Source organism: Oculina patagonica, chromosome 10 (assembly GCF_052425735.1).
Source record: "Oculina patagonica isolate OP01 chromosome 10, crgOcupat, whole genome shotgun sequence".
Taxonomy (NCBI): Eukaryota; Metazoa; Cnidaria; class Anthozoa; order Scleractinia; family Oculinidae; genus Oculina; species Oculina patagonica.
In genome coordinates this window covers 12,360,979-12,381,910 of record NC_135767.1, presented here as the reverse complement: position 1 = coordinate 12,381,910, position 20,932 = coordinate 12,360,979, and the positions used below count along the sequence as shown (strand labels likewise).

The window sequence follows — 20,932 nt, the reverse complement described above, 5'->3', positions numbered from 1 at the left end:
TACACGACGCGCTGTCTCTGGAAACAAACCTACTCCCAGACTAAAAGGGGGTGGGTCATCAGTTTTTGAGCCCTCAAAAAGGGGTGGGTTATGTAATTTTGATCTACAGGTAGGGGTGGGTCATCTTATTTATTCACTGACTTTGAACTACTATAGTTCCAAGAAAAGTTGTATTCATCAGTATATAAAATTGTAAATTTCTCCATGTGAGCAGTTTTAAATGAATTTCTAGCGATTTCAGAAGGCCCAAATATAACAATTTCCCGGGGGAGCATGCCCTCTGACCCCCCTAGATGGCTTGTGATCATAACATCAGTTTTACCTGTCTCTCTTCAACATGCATAGATTCACGCTGTGCTTAAGGCCTTTTAATACCAGTAAACTCTTTAGTCAAACACTTTGCAAATATGAATGATGGACAATGGTTGTAGTTTCTGTTATTAATTTATGTATAAAAATATGAACTCTTCAATAATTGATTATGAATTAATATTACATACTGATTCAGTTTTTTGCATATGTTTGTGTCCAAATTTCCTCATGGACATTACACAGTGAAAATATGTGAAAAAACTTATAAAAGGCTAGTATAAGAAGTGATAAATTTAACCTTCTTTGGTGTGTTAAGAAATGAAAAAAGATGTACATGGAACAGCAGTGTCCATCAGGGAAAATGTCTATGTAGGGAATTCCACTTTAAAAGCTGAAGTTTAATCAAAAACCTCTTAACCCTATCAGATGATAAAGAAATAATGATTGGTCCCTTGAATTTTTTAAGCAAAGGGGGTGGGTCGTGTAATTTTCAACCCCCTATCAGGGGTGGGTCAGTCAGTTTTGAGCCAGAAGGAAGGGGTGGGTCACAATTTTTTGAGCCACCACTTTTCCAATTGCTCCGGCCCACCCGCCCCCCCCCCCCCCCCCCTTCCAGGCTACAATAAAGCGTATTTCCGACATGATTTGTTTTTCAAGACAAAGCCACCCCCTTCTTCGGAGAGGCTTCGTGTTTTGGAGATGGTAGCGACTGTTCGATAATTCCTGTCACGACGCGATTTACAAAGAGCTATCTGTTTGACACTCGCTCTGTTTTCTTTTCTTTCTTTAATCCTTTTCTATGTTTATACATGACATACCGAAAGGATAAAAAAATCGGCCCAGGTAGAAATATTTAAAAGATGAAACAACTTATTTCAAATGCTAATTGTCCACCGACAGCTTGTTGGCAGAAAATGTTCCTAAACGTGAGGCGGGGGTGACCCCCAGGTAGGGTGAATGTAGAGCGACCTGGGGGCGAGCCACATTTTCTACCATGTAAGCACTTTGGCTCTATTGACCAATCCCCTTCCCATACTCTGCGCTCCCCTTGACCACCGTTAGGGAAACTCAACGGCTCAACCAAAACCGGAACCAGGAAATCTTGGTTCCGGTTTGATTGTGTGCGTGCGCCGGAGATTGTGGTTAAACGAACAAGTTTTCAACAGCCAATAATCAGATCAGACCGTCTTTTTTGGCGGGCTTTCAAATTAGCCCAGAGGTCCCGATCCAAAAATTTCGCGGCCTTTGGGGACGAGATTTTCTATTGACCCGCTTACCAGGGACACGTCTGGACATACAGAGCATGCGTGAAACCAATAGGCAAATTCTTGGCTTATTTCTTGGCTCGGTTGGCAGACACTCTCATGTAAACGTTCGGTGAAAGATGGATCAGGGAAGAAGGTAATTTTCTACCAGAGACAACTTTTCACCATACAAACATGCCCTTTCAAGCAAGCAATTTTCATTACCTCTTTTATTATTACTTTTTGTGCAAAAATATTATTTACTGCATACCTGATAATTATAGTTCTAATACCCCCCCCCCCCCCCCCCACTCGTATCTCCCTCCACCATCCAAATAATTTATCTTTGTATTGAAATGAATAAAGTAACTGTCAACGACGCATTTGAACTATATGCACATAGTCGGTCCGCTGGTTAAATATATTATTGATGTCGCTTAGATGGTCCAAAACTAGTACTACCCAAGCGAGATTACAATATGTGCACCCCTTGACACAACGGGGCACGTTCCAACGGGATAGCTGCAGAGCAACTGGCAACGTGCGTTTCTGTTATTTATAAAAGCGCTATGCGAAGTCATTTAGAATTCAGTTTTTGTTGGAGGTAGCGTAGGTTGATTGTCAACAAAGACGTGTGTCAACAAAATCAACCCACATACATGTATGACGCCGGGTACGGGAATTCAACCAGGACGACACAGGCGAGCACTCTTACCACTGTGCCACCCTTGCTCCCCTTTTTCAAGACTCGTTCACTTTAATTTAATTTACTGTATGTCAAAAGCGACAGCGTGAAGGAAAAGCAATTAGCAAACAGCGAACGGGTGGTTGAATGGACTTTTCCGTTAACATGAATTATCAGGTATGGTGACAAGGAATCCAGGGCTGTAATTGGTTGTCTATTGTGTATTTCTCGTGGATGTTCCATCATATTCCAACTGCTGCTTCCACCTCTTCCCAGTAACGGACATCCATTGGTAAAGGACTGTTCACATCACTACAAAACATGGCACACTGGAAAAAGAAAAACATCAATGTTATAAACCAAAACAAAAGAAAACAAATCAATAACTGTCAGATTTAATCCAGATTTAAATCCGTCGAACGATGGAATTCACCTGCAAACTAACAGAATAATGAACTTCCGACAAACCGCGAACGAACGAACGAACGTACGTATAATCGAAAGAAAGAACGAAAACGAACAAGCGAACGGAATTTTTAACTGTAAAAAGTAAATCAAAAAAAAAAAAAAAAAAAAAAAAAAAAAACGAAAGGGGTACCAAGTTCTATTAACAAGATAAGGGAAGCTAATATTACTGTGCAATAAATATAAGCGTACTAGTAGAGAAATCTTACATACCCCAATGCTATCATTATGTCTTCCCGGCGAGCGAGTGTAGGAGGCTGTTCTTGTTCCCTTTGGACCGAATCTCTTGGACTCTACATTCACATGGCTTTTTCTAAACTGAGTATCCAGTCTAAAGATATGTCCCTCAGTGCTGAATATATAATTCGAAGCATCCTGATTGACATGATTCTTTTCATCAAATAACTGTAAAAGGAAAAAAAAATATTTTCAGTACCCTGTTGACTTGTAATTCGAATCCATTTACCTGTCAGTTAAATTTACACGGTTAATAACCAAGCCTCCTTTATTTGTTTATGGGAGACGCGGTGGCCTGATGGTTAGCGCGCCGGACTCCGGAGCGAGCGTTCCGGGTTCGAGCCCTGGCCGGGGTCACTGTGTTGTGTTCTTGGGCAAGACACTTTACTCTCATAGTGCCTCTCTCCACCCAGGTGTATAAATGGGTACCGGCGAAATAATGCTGGGGGGTTCCCTGCGATGGACTAGCATCCCATCCAGGGGGGAGTAGAAATACTCCTAGCTGCTTAATGCTAAGGAAACCGGGATAAGCTCCGGCAGTATGCGCCACTTTGGCTCGAAGCTGACCTTTATTTGTTTAACCATCCAGCGTAGCGTGTGCACAAATTCTTCAAAGACAGTATATGTCAGAAATAAGCAATATATGAATAAAATGACAGACGGATGGACGGACAGACATATCTGTTAAACGAATGGATGACTGACTGACTGCCTGACTACCTGACTGACCGACCCACCGACCCACCGACCGACTGCCTGAATGACTGACCGACTGACTGACCGACCGACTGACCAACTGACCGACGGACCGACCGACCGACCGACTGACTGACTGACTGAATGACAGTTAACTCGATTGACTGACATTGAATTCTAGGTTAAGTTAATCTACCTGTAATACTTACAAGGTACAAATACTTGCACGTTTCACTCAAGAAGAAGCTTTCCATTCGATCCTCTTGGGTTTTATCCTTGACATTATGTAAGGTAGCATAACCACACCTAAAAAAGAAACAAATAAACAAAACAAAACAAAAACAAAAATATGAAATATAATATAACAATAGAGTGTACTATATCATTATTACTAGTAGTAATCAGAGATTAGGGGAGTGCGTTCGACCTACAGGTTAAAAAAGACCCAAAGTAAGCAGGCAGTGGCAAGAAACCGACATGGTCGGCATACTAGTGGTATGCCTTATCTCAAAGTTAGTTACTATGTTATACCTCACTAAACGCGAGGAGGATAAGTGTGAGAAAGATTGTGTGACGAGCCAAAAGAACATAGAATTAATGAATATTGTGTACACAAAAATAATTATTTATTTCACTTGACTTGTTATCGTTCGGCACTAAACGAGATTTAAACTTCCACAAACTTCCGGAAATAGTTTTACTTCGATTTAAAATTCTACAGACATAATTCACACAGTAATCCACTACACGCATATTTCATTCATTATACAACGATTTCCTCGTCAAAACCTCTAGTGTTTCTAGGAATGACGATATATCACAAATTCAAAGAAGTGATAAAACAATTTTGATCCGTATTATACCCACTCTTGATGCATTTAATACTAACAACTTGTAGTTTTGTACAAAATATAAATACAGGAGATACGCTGGTTTACCTACGAACGAACTCCGTACGAAACTACGCATCGACTTACTCAATTTCCACTCTTTTTTTGACGTTCGGTGGCTGAAGACGACTCTGCTACCTCGGATGATAACCTTCTTATGTTCTCCATGACATTTTCGACAAAATTACAAATCTGGCCACACGTTTTTAACCCTTTTTTCCAAGCAAAAAAATGTTTTAAGCTCCGTCTGGGACGCCATCTTGTTTTGCATGAAATCGAGGCAATCTGTGGCTACCAGTTTCCCAGCCGAGATTTGCCCCTGCAAAAATCAATCAAGGCGGCCAATCTGGTGTCCATACATCTGCGCGCGCACTACAGCTCGATTCAGTCGGCATAACAGCACACAGGCATACCAATTCAAAAGACACAGGACACGAAAACAAAATAAGGCTGGATATCCCCAAAATGGATTCATGAGGTTTTCAGGCATGTGTCAATAGTTTCCAGTGGCACTTTAAGCGCTAAAACTCTCTATACGCACCCAGCTTATTTTCAAAGTATTTTAAACATTGGGTCCGTTCTAAAGTTCGCGCACCAGGTTGTTTTACGGTGTATCTTGCCTTGGCACTAATCCCTGCACGTAGTAGGTGGAACAGCCATTAAATAATGGCAATAAAATACGAGAGACTGAAACACCCACCTGGCTTTAGAGTGTTTTTCTATGTCCCTCATGATTTCTCGACCAACGTGTAGGTAGAACGGATGATGGGTGGCCTGTGAAAGGATAAAAAAAAAATGGTTCTTTAATAGTCCGTAACACCACAGGTTTACCAACCAACTGTTTAGAAGACGGCACAATATATCCAGTCATTTTTAGGCGCTGTGAGGATATGTGATTTATTCACCACGGGCTGCGCCCTCGGTGAATTTTAAAATCACAAATCCCCTCGTTACCTAAAAATCATAACCATTACTTTTCGTCAAGTTCGTGTTGGCATTTACCAAAGCTCGCCAATTAATGGTAGCTTAAACGCTCTATACAAGGATAAACTAATTGATTTAAGGTATTATTTAATCAAGATTTTTTGAAAAAAAAAAAAAAGTTAAAAAAGGAACACTTTGGACTTGGACACGACAAAGCATTATTGGTCTTTTGGATTGTGGTGCCATATAAATGCTTAACGTTATATATTATTTATTATTTAACATAAAGTTTACAGTAATTCCCGTGTATCTAACCTGATGTAAAAGGTATGTTGATTCTACCAATTCAGGTCTCAGTGGAGAGAAATGCACATCAGACTGCTTTGTATGCCAGTTAAATCTCTCTGGCATTGCTTCGTACTTTTTCCAGATAGCATAGTACAGAGCATGGGTGCAGATAGCTTCCTTGATATCACCCTTTAGTACCTAAAAAAATCCAGCATCTTAGTATTTTACACACTTAAATAATAGAAATAACATTTAGCACTTATGTATGTACCTACAGAAAACAAAATTCTGCATTGGTTCAAAGTTGCATTCTTTGAACTGGACGTGTTTAAGTTAATTTATATGGTTTTGAGTGTGATTTGTCAGCATATACATGTATGAGCAATTTTGCCTCCTTTTCGATCCACAAATTTCACTTAGATGTCCCAAACAAACGTTGACCCAATGAACAATGAAAATTGAAGGTTGAGTTGTAGAAATATGAAAAAAAAAATTTACAAGTGAAAGAAGTTTACAAAACCATTTGTGGGAATGACTGCTGATGGTGCATTAGCAGGACTCGTAAAAACTTGAATTCCAGCTTGCCCTTCGAACAAGCAGCTTTAAAGTTTTGCTTGCTCTGGGTAGATGCAGTATTTTAAGATTTAATTGGCAGATGACTTGCCTGGACCCTTGTCCATCAGGTAGGTTGAAATGGAAAGTTTACTTGCCCGGCAGGAAAATCGACTTGTCCCGGACGACCGGACGGCAGGCTGTGGGGTTGCGAAAAACGGACCTTCCAGTTTGTGACTCTATTTTTTGCTCGTTGCCCACAATGCGCAATCCTGCAACAGGCCATGATTCCGATTGTATACTGACTAACATTACTGGTAAGCGTCTGTCTTCATTTCATATCAATCGTAATTGAAAGTCAGACGTTAAATGTACCGTGCTACGTCATTTTTAGTGTAAAACAACCAATATTTGACTCATTACCTGGACTCCAGCAAATGAAGCTGACAGTGCATCCACCCATGTGTTAACTGTTTCACCAGTGTTCATTTGCACATTAACATACAACGGTGTCGTACCATTACCTTCGTTGCATTTAAGACGACTGATAAAAAATCAAATGAAATGATGTTAATACGCGAAAAGACACCTTGTCAACAAATTTCTTTGCAGTTGATCAAAATAATGCACTGGTAAGACAAACATCGTCGTTAACCCCTTTTTTGGCGACCTTCAGTTCGGAGTACGAGTACGAATTTTCAAACCTTGTCCTTCGATTGTAGCAATGGCTAATAGAGATACTGTGTTAAAATAAAGTTATCATATCATATATATCACATCGGTAATCACATTTTACACCAATCTCGAGCAGATAATATGGAGGGGAACAGGGGGGAGCTCGGGAGAAAAGGGAGCGGGACATGGGAGAAGAGAGAACCAGGCACGGGATTCCCAAGGTGGCGGGATCTTGGAGACACTAAAAACATTTAGCTTCAGGTTTTTGGCTATAAACGTCAAACCGCAAACGTCTAGGAATCACGTGCTGAGGCCCCGAGGTCACGTTTGGGGTTTTCAACGCACGTTTTCGACGGCAAGAGATAGCTTTTCACGTTGGTGATTTCCCTCAAGGTTTTTTCTCTTTAATTTTTAGTTATCTCACGTATTGACGATATATAGATATCTGAAGTAGTTATTTGCCTAGACACAGAAAAAAAAAATCCAGGTTGAAAGAGTGCAGATTGAGCATTTTGTCTTTTTTAAAAAAAAAAAACAAGTGCTCACTTGTACATGTTCATAAGCACGAGCATTCGCAAAGTTCCTGTACAGTCAACTCTATCTTAGCGTGCACACCCATAGAACGGAAACTTCTATGAGACGGACATCTGGTGTTGATCCCGTCCCTGCCGTTTTTCAGTCATTTTACTGTAACTAATCTGCATATAAGAAAGTATAAGACGGACACCTCTCTACGACGGACAGTTGGAGCCGGTCCCGACGGTGTCCGTTTTAGAGAGAGTTGACTATACACTGCATAATTATTTAACGACAAGCATCTACTGAGATCTTCATTCCTATTTTTCTTCTTACCCTTTTCGTAGATATTTGTTTATCGCTCTATAAATATCATTAAATCTTTTCAAATCTTCAGTTTCACCAAACATGATGTATCCCTGTAACCGAACAAAACACACGTTAAGGTACAGCACCAAAGGATTACAAGTACAAGACACGATTTGTATCTATACAGTAGAATCCGCTACTATACCCTACAACTGTTACTGTTATTAGCGCCAAGAGTGACACGAAGACAATTTCTCCTCGCAATATAAAGACAAAGTCGAACAGCTAGGTTACTTGAATTGATGAACTGATTTCTAACAGAGGGTAAAAGTCACTTAACTACATGTAAATATAAGCAGGTTGGCAACATTCGTCTGAGGTCTTATAAAGCGCTGCACAACCACAGTGTTTCTAGCTGATTTCAGCCAACTCGGCTCAGATCAAGCGATATTCCGCGCGATCTCGTGGGTTAATTGTTGCGCCTTTCAACATTTCAGTCTGTCACTAGTTATCTTAGCGGACGTCTAAGGAAACGGAGAGATTTATTTCAACGGTTTCAAAAGAACGCGTCCTTAGGTTGTGATTGTTGGTTGTCAATCAACTTTGTTTGCTGCATTTTTCCAGGGTCCCTAGTTCATGTTGGCTTCGTAATATTGTAATTGATGGCCACGCAAAACTTACATGCATTACTGATCTCGTTAGTTAGGTTTTGACTTTTGGTGTTCGCATGCTAGTGAAAGGATCAGTTATAACAAGTTGACACAAACAAAGATGCTTGACTAAGTTCTTACATGTAGACGTACCTTAAGAAGATACTCGTAAAACGAGTCTAAACCAGCTCCCAGTCCACTCATCTTCCCGGTCCAGTCTCCAGTCTCCACATTTATTACATTACCTACAGCAACGAAATATGACTAACTATAAAATGCCTATAATGGATTTTTTTTTTTTTGCAACACGCTGAACAATCACGGGGGGGGGGGGGGGGGGGTACTCCCCTGCCATGAAGGGGACTGCCTTATGAAAGGTATGGTCGCTTAGGGGTGTAAATTAAGGATTATTATCTCACTTAGAGTGTTCATGGTCTTGGTTACGTTTGCAGCTGAATACTTAATAATGGAAAAAATTAATGCAGATGAAGAAATAACAATGATGGTCTGGTCCAATCAGGCATGACAAAATGGTATCTGTTAGGTGAAAAAAAAGGTTAAGCCACCCCCGATTGGTCTCTTTCAGGGGTTTAATTCATTTTTTTTTCTTCTGACAAGCAACCCTGTCCCTGTCATGAGAGTGCCCCCCCCCCCCCCCTGGGATAATTGATACCTTTCCCATCACCAACATTAAAAACAATAGTAACTACGGTAAATGATCGATTTAGTGCCACTACTCACATTAGCGCCACTCTCAAATAACCACCACACCTTTACCGAAATAGTTTAATAAGCGCCGCTTTCAAACGAGCGTCACAGTGCTAATTTGGGTATTTACAAAGAGACTGTGAAATTGTGTTTATGCCTAGTATGTGCCTCATTTATTTCCCTCAGTATTGCTGGTTTTACACTTTCACATAAACACCACTTATTTTATCTGAAATGTTCAATCTGCACAGAACGGAAAGGAAAGGCCTTTTTTCAAACAAAACAGCTTTGTCACGGCACTCAGCTTGATGTCACATACGAGGGAGAACTCAAATATTCAAAATGCTCTGTTTTAAAAACGAATGACACTATCGATCTGGAAATTTGCAAAAAGATATATTTTTAGTTTATCTTTCGCCTAATGACAACGAAAATTTAGCAGGCCCAGTGAATTTTGATTTCAGAATTTTATGACGTAACATGAAAACCAAGAATTTTACCGGTAGTTGAAATAAGCACCACTCTCAAATAAGTGAAAAATTAAATAAATAAATAAGTGCTGCGGCGCTTAATTAATCATTATGCTTCTTCTTGACTCACCAAGTAACCCAGTTTCAACTGATCTGTGCTTCCAAAGAGCTGCCACAGCTTTCCGTGCTAAATTTTCAAATACTGGGTCTCCCAATAGCCTGCTTAGGATCCCAAACTCTAACAACATAGTCCCAGCTCCTGCTGTACAAGTGTCTTTATAAAAAGTGGATGGCTGTCCATACAATAAATTTATCTGTAAAGAGAAATAAAAGGGTATAACACCTGTGTACCGTAAATGATCTTATAAATGCCCACTCTCAAATAAATGCCTCGTATCTAATAAATAATATATGAAAAATAATGGTACCTTTTCTCTCTCTCAAAAAAAATAGTATTTGAAAGGGTGAGGGTTTAGACCTCAGGGTGGAGCCTCCCTGTATCAAAAATAACTTGAGTATAACCCCCCACCCCCCCCCCCACCCCTCCCCCAGACAAACCTTGATGAAACTATCTCTCTTTAGACATCTCACTTCCTTCTCCATATAAAAGTGAGACATCTTTCATTGACAGTTCGTGCCATCTTGAGTTGTTTGGCACACCTTCTCAGAGTCTCTACTTCTTTGGCAAGGCTATAAAGGAATTTTTGTCTTGCAGAAAAGGTATTAGCTAGTCTCATTATCTCATTAAGTGTTGAATTGGCCATTTGTCATTCCTTATAGATCTATAAGGAATGACAAATGGCCAATTCAACACTTAATGAGATGTATATGTACATACATCTCATAGTCTGATATTGTTATCTTCCTCTTCATCGGGGTCAATCATGTTAGCATCATTGGCTCTATGGAGCATCTCCTTGGTTTTTGAGGGGATTTTTTTTTTAGGAGGGGGGGGGTTGTTTATTAGAAACGGGACATTTGTTAAAGGGGAGCGTCTTATACAAGCTTTACACCTCAGGGACTGACCTTTAATAAAAAAATGGTAACCCTTTCACTAACCTACAAGAGGGTTACTATTAATATCTTTTCTTAATTTTTCACTTGAATAACTCCTTAAAATATTCACATAAATCGACTGTTTGGTGGATCTGTTTGGGATATTTTAAAAGGTCATTTTAAATACCTAAATGACAGTTTTTCCCCTCCTTTTTGCATGCTCCAACTCTTCTGTACCTACAGCCTTAGCCTGCCAACAGGCTTCCAAATGGGGTTTCCCCGAGCGAAGCGAGTGGGGTTACGCGTATGCGAGCGAAGCGAGCGGAAGAGCGGAAACCCCACTCAGGGCCTGTTCGCAGGCTACTACAGCCTGAAATAGGTACCTCTCCACATAGTCCACTAAAGGGACTTCCCCCTCTCCCCCAAGGGGATTTCTATTACCCACCCTTCTTAGAAGTACTCACCCTGGGGTAAGGTATTTGTGTAGCTGAATCTTCAAAAGCTGCCAGCAGCCTATTTGCAACATCATGAGCAAGAACTAATAATTCATTATCATAGTCTGATGGCACCATGTCACCAAAAGGTTGAAGAGGATCTTTTATGATCAGGTGTGCAGAGAGTAAGGATCCTAGGACTCTAAATTAAACAAAAAAAAATGAGCTCTAGGTATAAATTGGACCTTAAGGGTGTCATTATTTCAATAATGTGTATAATTTATGCTTTGATGTACAAAAGATCATCTCAGTCCTTTCTTATGGCTAAGTATAGTACATTACATCTAAGTTCACATACAACAAGGATTTAATAATTAAAAGTATTTTTCGTTTGTCTCACAACGTAGTCACGTGTGATGGAGATCTTGACGTTTCGACTGCACACTGCTAGTCTTCATCAGGCGATAAGGTTGACTGGTTGTAATTTAAGCTCGCTGTTTCCTGAGGAGCTGGCCAGTCAAAACAATATAATCATGTGCGGGTTTATCGTCTGATGAAGACTAGCAGTGTGCAGTCGAAACGTCGCGATCTCCATCACACGTGTCTACGTCGTGAGACAAACGAAAAATACTTTATTATTGTACTCTATCACGATGAATAACCACAACATTTTTTACGATATTAACAAGGATTAATATATTGACTGGCCCAAAGGGAAACAACTAACAGGCTTAGTTTTCCTGACAGATATGCACAGTGTTCCCTAACGCAGAACCAACAGACTTATGATTTTCTAGGTTCAAGGGGAAACAAATAATTAAAGCTCGCTGTTTCCTGACGAGCTGACCAGTCAAAACAATATAATCATGTACGGGTTTACACTGTATACTATTGTGTTTTGTTATACCCTGCAACTTGAAAAAGAAGTCCTGTGGATGAAGCTGTTGTTTTCCTATAGGGAGTTTTACAGTTTTGTTGCCCTTTGGAGTCAGACTGAGTTTCATTGGTGTATCATGTGCATGTTCTAAATGTATGCAGTTAATTGGTATGAAAATGTACAAAATGTACATGTAGAACTTATGTGTGTAACACAGCAAAACAGTAGTTATTTAATTCTTGTACTGTTTTGTATCTTATCAACCATGAAGTGTTTCAAGTATCTCATCAACCTTGAAGTGTTTAGTTGGAAAAAGAATTCCCTAACGTGGCTTTGCAAACCAATTTAAAAACTACCTATGAGAGGGTTTTTTTCCATGCAAGTCAAGTTTACTTTTTCACATAAAATGGACCGGCACAAAACCCGTGTAAAATTATTCAGGACACTATATATAGCTACCTAGGCCAATACTTGAAAATTTGGACCGGCATGATGGAGCAATCTGATTGGTTGATTTTAGCCATTGGCCCCCTGACTACCTTAAGCCTACCGCACACTAGAGCATCTAGCTGAGCTAACCGCCTCGCGTGCCGTTTGCTCAGCAGATTTCTCTCGTGTGCGGACCGTTTTTCGTGAGAATTTTGCCTCACGAGGCCTTCACGAAAATATCTATGGTGTTTGATATTTTTTGCCTCGCGAGGCAAGATCCTCGATGTGTGTGGGCGACATAATCTGGCTGAGCAAGTTTCTTATAAGAAACTTGCTCAGCCAGATATATATCAACTGACCAATAAACACACGCAAAATGCTCACGTGCTTCAACATGGCGGCTTCCGAATCAAACTTGCTAAGCACTTTCCTCCCAGTCTGTGACAAAATATGCAGTGAATAAATGGCTGAGCAAACAGACACGTGAGGTGAATAGCTCAGCTAGTTGCTCTAGTGTGCAGCTGGCTTTAGTCGCATAGTAAAGTATGCAGCCATTAGCGTTACATTAAAATCAAATCCAGCACAGGTCAGCAGATAGCCTTTGCTAGAACAAATCTATCACTCTGGTGCAAAAGAGTTGAATTAAAAAAAATTAAATTTAGCTTGAATGGACAAGCAGCTCTCAAATTTTATGATTTACTTGGCAGATGACTCGGCTTGGCTTTTGCCCATCCCACAGGTGGGCATGAAAAGTTATTTGCCTTGCAGGGAAAATCTACTTGTCTCAGACGACCAGAGAGAACCTTTCTTGAGCCCTGGTTGTTCAATACCTGGTGCCTGATTGGCAACCTTTGACTCTGAAAATTGTCATGCCAAGCTTCTCAAGAATTTGAATAGGTCTGGCAGAATACTGAGAATAGATATTTTGTTGGGAATTATTTATTATTAAATAATACTGTCGTACATACGAATGAGTCATTTGATAGATCTGTAAAACATTTCAAGACGTGCGTGCCGCCAACGATTCAGACAAATGTTAAGCGCTCGGAGCGAGCGCCACCGATCGATCGATCGGCGAAGTGAAACTATCATGGCTTGCTTGATTCAGTTTCGCTTGGAAAACGTTTTTGGTTGCACCCAGTCAAGATGTTTTGCTGTAATTACATGTATAGATCATTTAGGGTAAAGAAAAATACTTTCTGGTTAAGTACACGACGAAGTTATAGCCATGAAGAAGTAAAAACTCTAAACATGTAAAGACAAACGTGCCGCCACCGATTCACGTGCGAAATTTTATCCTGCTTTATCCACACAAAAAGGGAATGTCGGTGAAGTCTCACTTGACAGTTAAACAAATGCAACAGAAGGCGAAACTTTGGTACTTGCAGTGCAATCGCGAGAAACGAGACTCGTCTCGCGAGACGCGTCTCGTTTCTCTCGAGACGAGTCTCGTTTCTCGCGAGACGATGGTAACTTACATTTGAGCGGTACTGTAGCCTGGAAATATTTGATTTATTCCCCAGGCATCCTGAAGGTAAATGAATTATTAACTTCTTACCTAATTGTGGCTTCAAATACTTGAACTGTATTGTTCTTTTCAAATGTTACAGAGTCTATAACAAGCTGTACAGCTCGTTTGAATTCACTGCTATTTCCCATAATCTGAAAAAAAAAAAATTATAATAGTTGAATTTAATTATTAATGTAGAGTACAGACAAAATTGGTCTGCTTTACATATGGAATCGTATGAAAGATACCACAAGCATGAGATGTAGGAATTTTCACTTGAAAAAAAAAAATGTACACTTACTGCTAATGTATCAAGAGACTCTAAAAGTCCCAATGAAAAATCTCCTAGAACATCATTGATATTAATATTTCCCCTGAAGGAAGGAAAAAAAACATACTAACCAAATTTTATCCAACAAACATTAAGTTTTTAATGTCAAGAATAATTCTTGTAAAATTTTTATAATTAAATGTTTTACCTACCTGTAAGAAATAAATCTGATAAATATAATGTAAATTAGGGTTGACCCACACACATTTGACCCACACTAGGAAATGGAAGGTTAAAAATTATAGTGCAATAAGCAAGAGAAGGAAACATCATCTTTTATATTTTCATGCAGTTCCATATTTTTAGTTTGTATCTTGACATACATGTGTATTAGTAGCTGTTGCCTTTTCTAATTTGTTGTTTTAACCTGTAATGCTAACTGACCGGATGGCCTGCTTCAGAGGCAGGTAGATGAATCTTTGAAGTTTTTTCAATGCAAAAAGATCACGAGGGGTATCAAATGGTAAATGCGAGACTTTGTGAGACGGTCAGAGACTGATAATTCTCTTTTCTGCGAGACTAAGACCTTATTACCCTTGCAAAAGAAATTGTGACTTCAAGAGGGCGTCATAGAAAATTCAAAACGATGAGACCCCTGAAATTTGAGTAAAATCTTTGCGAGACACCCATTTTTTGAAAGACCATCCACCACCCCTGCAATGAATGTTGTGTTATAGAATATCACATTCAAGTTGTGACTTGTTCACCACCTTGACAAACACACACTAAGGGCAGCATACAAACCCTCATTTAGTGGGCACAATCGGGAGCATAAGCACAAGCATACAGCTGTAAGCATTCATGTAAAATATATGTGTGTGAACCAGCACAAAGTGAACAAGCACAAGGAAAATTCACTTTCGTGTAACTGGGGTAAGATAAGCACAAGCAGGATGTTGACGTGGCTCACATGATGCAGAGTTCATAAAAATTTCTAAAGCACTGCACTTGTGTATGTCATCTTGTGCTTGTGCTTATTTTAAGGTTGTTCATCTTTGTGGTTATGCATTTGTGCTTGAGCTTATGTCACAAGTATGAACCAGGCTTAAAAAGATCAATGAAATCAAAAGAAAACAATTGAAATGAATTTCTTAAACTACTATTTACAGGAAAATGGCAATCTTATTGTACTCATATTAAGAAAAATATGTGCAGCTGCATAAACATCTGTGAAGCTATTTAAAAATTGTTTTTATTATATTTTATTACAACACGGCAAGTAACCAAATTATTTCTCAGTAAAAACTTTCCCTGATACCATCATAAAAATATATCTAAACTTCTTTATAGACAGAAGTAAATTGCACCTTTGATGCAATTTCGAAGAAGTTAACTGATCAGATTCGACAACATTGCATGCGATCACGACCGGCCGATGCACAAATGATGACCTTCATCATATTTGAACAAATAAATTTAAAACAAATACCACTGGTAAGTAATTCAGTACTAAGAAATCTACTTACGGATTATCATAGTCTGGTCCTCTTCCCGTACAATGAATTGGATCTAGTTCGTCCTTTGGAAAAGCAAAATTCATATAATTGTCATACCCAAAGTAGAACATCTGTTTAGCTTTTTCCCGTAGTTTAACTCGTTCATTCTCGCTGAAATATCGATATTTGCCACTAGAAACTCTGGTACATCCATCCTGGTTCTGTATGCTAACTTGAACTTCTGTACAAAAGACTGTGAAAGCTAAAAAACTCGCTAAAACTTGATACATTCTTCACCATGTCGCTACGGGAAAATGAACGTTCCACGGGAAGATGAATGTTTACGAGCTGGTTCATTGTCTCTTAACCAATAGGAACACAGTACGCCAGACGAAGTGATTGGTTAACTCCTTCGCGCGGAAATGTGAACTGTTCACGACTGACACTCGTCAATTTCGTTCCCAGGTCTACTCCGCTTCCAAGAGCACACTCGTCACACAACATGTCAACATTGCGTGACAAGCCAAAAGTCGTTTTAGAAGTTGGTAAAGGTTTTCCCCGTAAATTTTGAGATGGCTATTTTTTTCTTTTTATTTTACGTTATGTGATTGTGATTTCCGTGGTATTTTTTATTCTTTTTTTCAAGGAGATTTGCAAAATGACTGGGTTTTTTTCGACCTTGTACAATGTGGCTTTAAACCGTGATCGCGATTCCTCCTTCCTTCCTTCCAAAAAAAAAAATATATCCAGTATCTGTTTGAAAACAAGACTACTTGGAGTAAATTGCGTGACCAGGGCATGACCTTAACTGACCGAGTTTAACGCCTCAGAAAGACTGCGCGTCTGCTTTCAGTCTAGTAATTCAGCTGTTTACCACTGCTCTTTTTATAACGTTTTCTTACAAAAGTCTTGCACAGTTTCCCTTCAAACTCTTACAAAGTCCAAGGCGCAAACAACTGAAAGTGGTGTAATTAAAAGTTTCGCGTTTGACCGCTTTGAGAGAAAACTGGGCACTAAAGCATAGGTAGTAAATGTAAGACATTGCGTTTCTGGGAAGCCTGGGACTAGTTGCTATGCACATGCTCAATTTCTTAACTTGCAACAGATCATTTCATTTTCGACTCCAAAGCTCTATTACGCCAGTCACCTTCGCGCTTGGGAAGAAAGATGCGTCGTCATGATGACGTCAGAAGCCTAAGCACTGGGGTTGAGAATGTTCACCGTCTACGGTAAGTAATTGGTTAGTTTTTAATGCGGATCGTATTTTCCGTTCTAACATTTTTATTTTTCATACATGCAGTATTCTGCTAAATTTTGCTCATTGTTTTGCAGTCTCCAGATTGTCACAATAAGCGCTCGACCTAGCAAGCATTTCCACCACACAAGTACCCATCCAACCGTTGCCGCTGAACGGTAATGTTTCGTTTTAAACTCCAAGTGTGAGGGATGTAGCAAAATTGTAAGACCCCCCCCCCCCCCACAAACACACACACACAAACAAACACACCTTCACCTCCACGACACCCCCCCCCCCCAAAAAAAAAAAACAACAACAACAACAAAGTCCTAGACCTGTAAACTGAACTGAACCACCTTGAACTGAATACTTTGTTTACCCAAGGATAATTAGAGTAGCTTAATTAGGTAATGTCTCTGAGCATTCTCACCCCAACCTAGACAGTACATCAGATAAAGACCAGACCACAACACTGAGAACTTCGTGCCCTACTCTTTACGATAAGTTAAGTGTGTGGGTTCTTTAACGTCCCTACTGACCATAACACTCCAAGATACAGGAGATGGCGCCTACGGTTTATCGTCCTCATCCGAGAAGACTAGAACATTTAACCATATGCACATGTCATCGTAAAGGCAGCACGTTCTACTCGATTATTATAAGACGCTGAGTATTGGTCCGGTACTCTGGGAGTCGAAACCGAAACCTCCCGCACAGCTGTCCGGTGTTCTACCAACTGAGCTAACCGGTCTATCTTGACCCTATAATAGACTGATAGACCATCGGCCCAGAACGTAACATTAAAGTAGCATTTCTTTTCTCTGGGTAAGAATAAAACAAACAAGACATCAAAAAAGCTTTTGCATCCGACTTTCTTTATTCATCATGCAACTGTCACTAACTTTAGGTAGACTGCAGTCATTCTTTGAAAGTGGGGTGCAGTTCATTTTTGCTCAGGGAAACAACAAACAGAACTCTTAACTTAAAAAGACAGTGTCCCGACTAATTATCGAAAATCGTCTTTCTTTATTTCCATTATTTTTTATTTGCCAAATGCCACCAAATGTATAAATAAATTCCATTACAAAAATTCTGCAAAGAAAAATGAAAAAAAGATTTTGTGGATAAAGGACAGAATTACAAGGATGAAGTTGATTACGTACAGTTTATCAAATTTGATTTTGTGGCTGGACGTCAACAAATGAAAAGTCCATTCCAGTGAAATTTTGAATCCTTAGTCATATATTTTTCTTTGTAGTTGATATTTCTTTGCTTTAACCGACTTTAGTGTTTCTTTTCTTTCAATTTTAAGATGACAAAGCAAGTTTACCTACAGCCAGCTTTCAGCCATACTAATTAAAACACAATAAAACAGCCGGGACACCGTCTCTTTGATCACACAGCTTTACATAGCATATATATCACATACATTCTTTTTTTATTTTACGAAATAAGCGAGTACACCCGCTTTCAGTGTTACGTGCATAGCGGCTTTCTGTCGACATCCATCTTTCGACGTGCTAAACATCACTAACCAGATTGTCACGATAAGCGCTCGACCACCACACAAGTACCCATCCAACCGTTGCCACTGAACGGTAATGTTTCGTCTTAAACTGCAAGTGTGAGGGATGTAGCAAAATTGTTAGACCCCCCCCCCCCCCCACAAACACACACACGAACACACCTTCACCTCCACGCCACCCTCCCCCCCCAAAAAAAAACAACAACAACAACAACAAAGTCCTAGACCTCTGAACTGAACTGAACCGCCTTGAACTAAATACTTTGTTTACCCAAGGATAATTAGGGTAGCTTAATTAGGTAATGTCTCTGAGCATTCTCACCCCAACCTAGACAGTACATCAGATATATACCAGACCACAACACTGAGAACTTCGTGCCCTACTCTTTACGATAAGCTAAGTATGTGGGTTCTTTAACGTCCCTGTTGACCATAACACTCAAGATACAGGAGTCGGCGCCTATGGTTATCGTCCTCATCCGAGAAGACTAGAACATTTCTAACCATATGCACCTGTCATCACAAAGGCAGCACTTTCTACTCGGTTGTTATAAGACTCTGAGTATTGGTCCGGTACTCTGGGAGTCGAACCCGAAACCTCCCGCACAGCAGTCCGGTGCTCTACCAACTAAGCTAACCGGTCTATCTTGACCCTATAATAGACTGATAGACCATCGGCCCAGAACGTAACATTAAAGTAGCATTTCTTTTCTCTGGGTAAGAATAAAACAAACAAGACATCAAAAAAGCTTTTGCATCCGACTCTCTTTATTCATCATGCAACTGTCACTAACTTTAGGTAGACTGCAGTCATTCTTTGAAAGTGGGGTGCAGTTCATTTTTGTTCAGGGAAACAACAAACAGAACTCTTAACTTAAAAAGACAGTGTCCCGACTAATTATCGAAAATCGTCTTTCTTTATTTCCATTATTTTTATTTGCCAAATGCCACCAAATGTATAAATAAATTCGATAAAAAAAATTCTGCAAAGCAAAATGAAAAAAAAAGGATTTTGTGGATAAAGGACAGAATTACAAGGATGAAGTTGATTACGTACAGTTTATCAAATTTGATTTTGTGGCTAGACGTCAACAAATGAAAAGTCCATTCCAGTAAAATTTTGAATCCTTAGTCAAACATTTTTTCTTTGTAGTTGATATTTCTTTGCTTTAATCGACTTTAGTGTTTCTTTTCTTTCAATTTTAAGATGACAAAGCAAGTTTACCTACAGCCAGCTTTAAGCCATACTAATTAAGACACAATAAAACTGCCGGGACACCGTCTCTTTGATCACACAGCTTTACATAGCATATATATCACATACATTCCTTTTTTTATTTTACGAAATAAGCGATTACACCCGCTTTCAGTGTTACGTGCATAGCGGCTTTCTGTCGACATCCATCTTTCGACGTGCTAAACAAACAACACGGATCGAAATCCGCCAATCACAGCCCACTAGCATGACCTTCTGACCACCTTCTGACCTTTTCGCACATTTGCATGAAGCCAACAACGGTATGTATCGGTTTTGATTGGCTCATTTCAAACAGCACGTCGAAAGACGATGTCGAAAGATGGATGTAGAAAGATAGCTATGCACGTAACACTGAAAGCGGGTGTAAAATAGCCTTTAACTACAAAGAGGAACACTGGGCGATCTGAAATTATATTATATTGACCTAGTGCTTTTAGCCTAGCCTTTAAAACAACAATAAACAAACAAAACCAAACGGATAGCGTTTAAATAGTTATTGGCTTATTACAATTGTCGACAGCTATCTAGTTCACGTATCTGTGGAGGCCCTATTTTAGGAAGTGTATCTATTTTGCATATCTCTGTCATGCGATTCTCTGCTTAGGCCATCCCCTTTATTTTCGTTTATCGTCGTATGTGTTTTCTGATTTTGGGTCGGGCGGTCGGAATTAAAAAAAATAACAAAACAAAACAAAAAAAGTGGATAAGGAGTCTGGAACTAGGAGGCCCGGTACCTCAGCATAATATCCGTGGAGCCTGGAAACAAGAAGACATGGTTACAAAGTCACAAACAAAGTCAACATGTCGGCAATGGAGGAAGGAAAAATCGACGTCGTGGTTAAACTCAAACTCAAACGGCATAAAAAGAATGAACCTTTATTTAAAATAATGTGTCATTGCCTTCATTACCTTCAATATCACATTTTTTTTTTGAAAACGCGAAAATCTGGGTCTGTCGGACGACGCTAAACAGAGAAAAAAAAAAGGATGGCCTTAGTGCGAAATTGTGTAATACATATATTAGCATCGCACGGGCAATGAATGGTTTTATTCACAGGGAAAATTAAATGCTTTCAGCTACTCAGCAACGCTTTGGTATCTGATGTAAAAGACAAAAGAATGTAGATGGGTTAACACCCTTTTAACCTGCACGTGACTCTATCAGCAATTCAGAAACCTTTTCTTGAGTTTATTACTCCTACCTCTTTGATATACCATAATTTGAAGCAGATCTACAAAATGGCAATGAAGACAAATATTTTTATAGTGAGCACAAGT

At 39.5% G+C, this 20,932-nt stretch overlaps 1 protein-coding gene across 2 annotated transcripts; it reads right to left on the bottom strand.

Moving 5' to 3' along the window:
- Nucleotides 1-1,868: 1,868 nt before the first annotated feature.
- Nucleotides 1,869-15,979, bottom strand: LOC144628493 (ER degradation-enhancing alpha-mannosidase-like protein 1). 2 transcript variants are annotated; one of them, XM_078486601.1, is made up of 13 exons: nt 15,665-15,979; nt 14,169-14,241; nt 13,916-14,019; nt 11,082-11,253; nt 9,752-9,935; nt 8,597-8,688; nt 7,821-7,903; nt 6,717-6,837; nt 5,769-5,939; nt 5,230-5,303; nt 3,849-3,945; nt 2,920-3,111; nt 1,869-2,570 (listed from the first exon to the last, which is right to left on the bottom strand). In XM_078486601.1, the coding sequence occupies exons 1-13, from the start codon at nt 15,922-15,924 to the stop codon at nt 2,484-2,486; spliced, it is 1,710 nt and encodes a 569-aa protein (XP_078342727.1). In that variant the 5' UTR covers nt 15,925-15,979; the 3' UTR covers nt 1,869-2,483. The 2 variants fall into 2 exon arrangements, with proteins under 2 accessions (XP_078342727.1, XP_078342728.1); XM_078486602.1 differs by lacking the exon at nt 14,169-14,241 and having other exon boundaries at nt 15,665-15,803.
- Nucleotides 15,980-20,932: the final 4,953 nt, after the last annotated feature.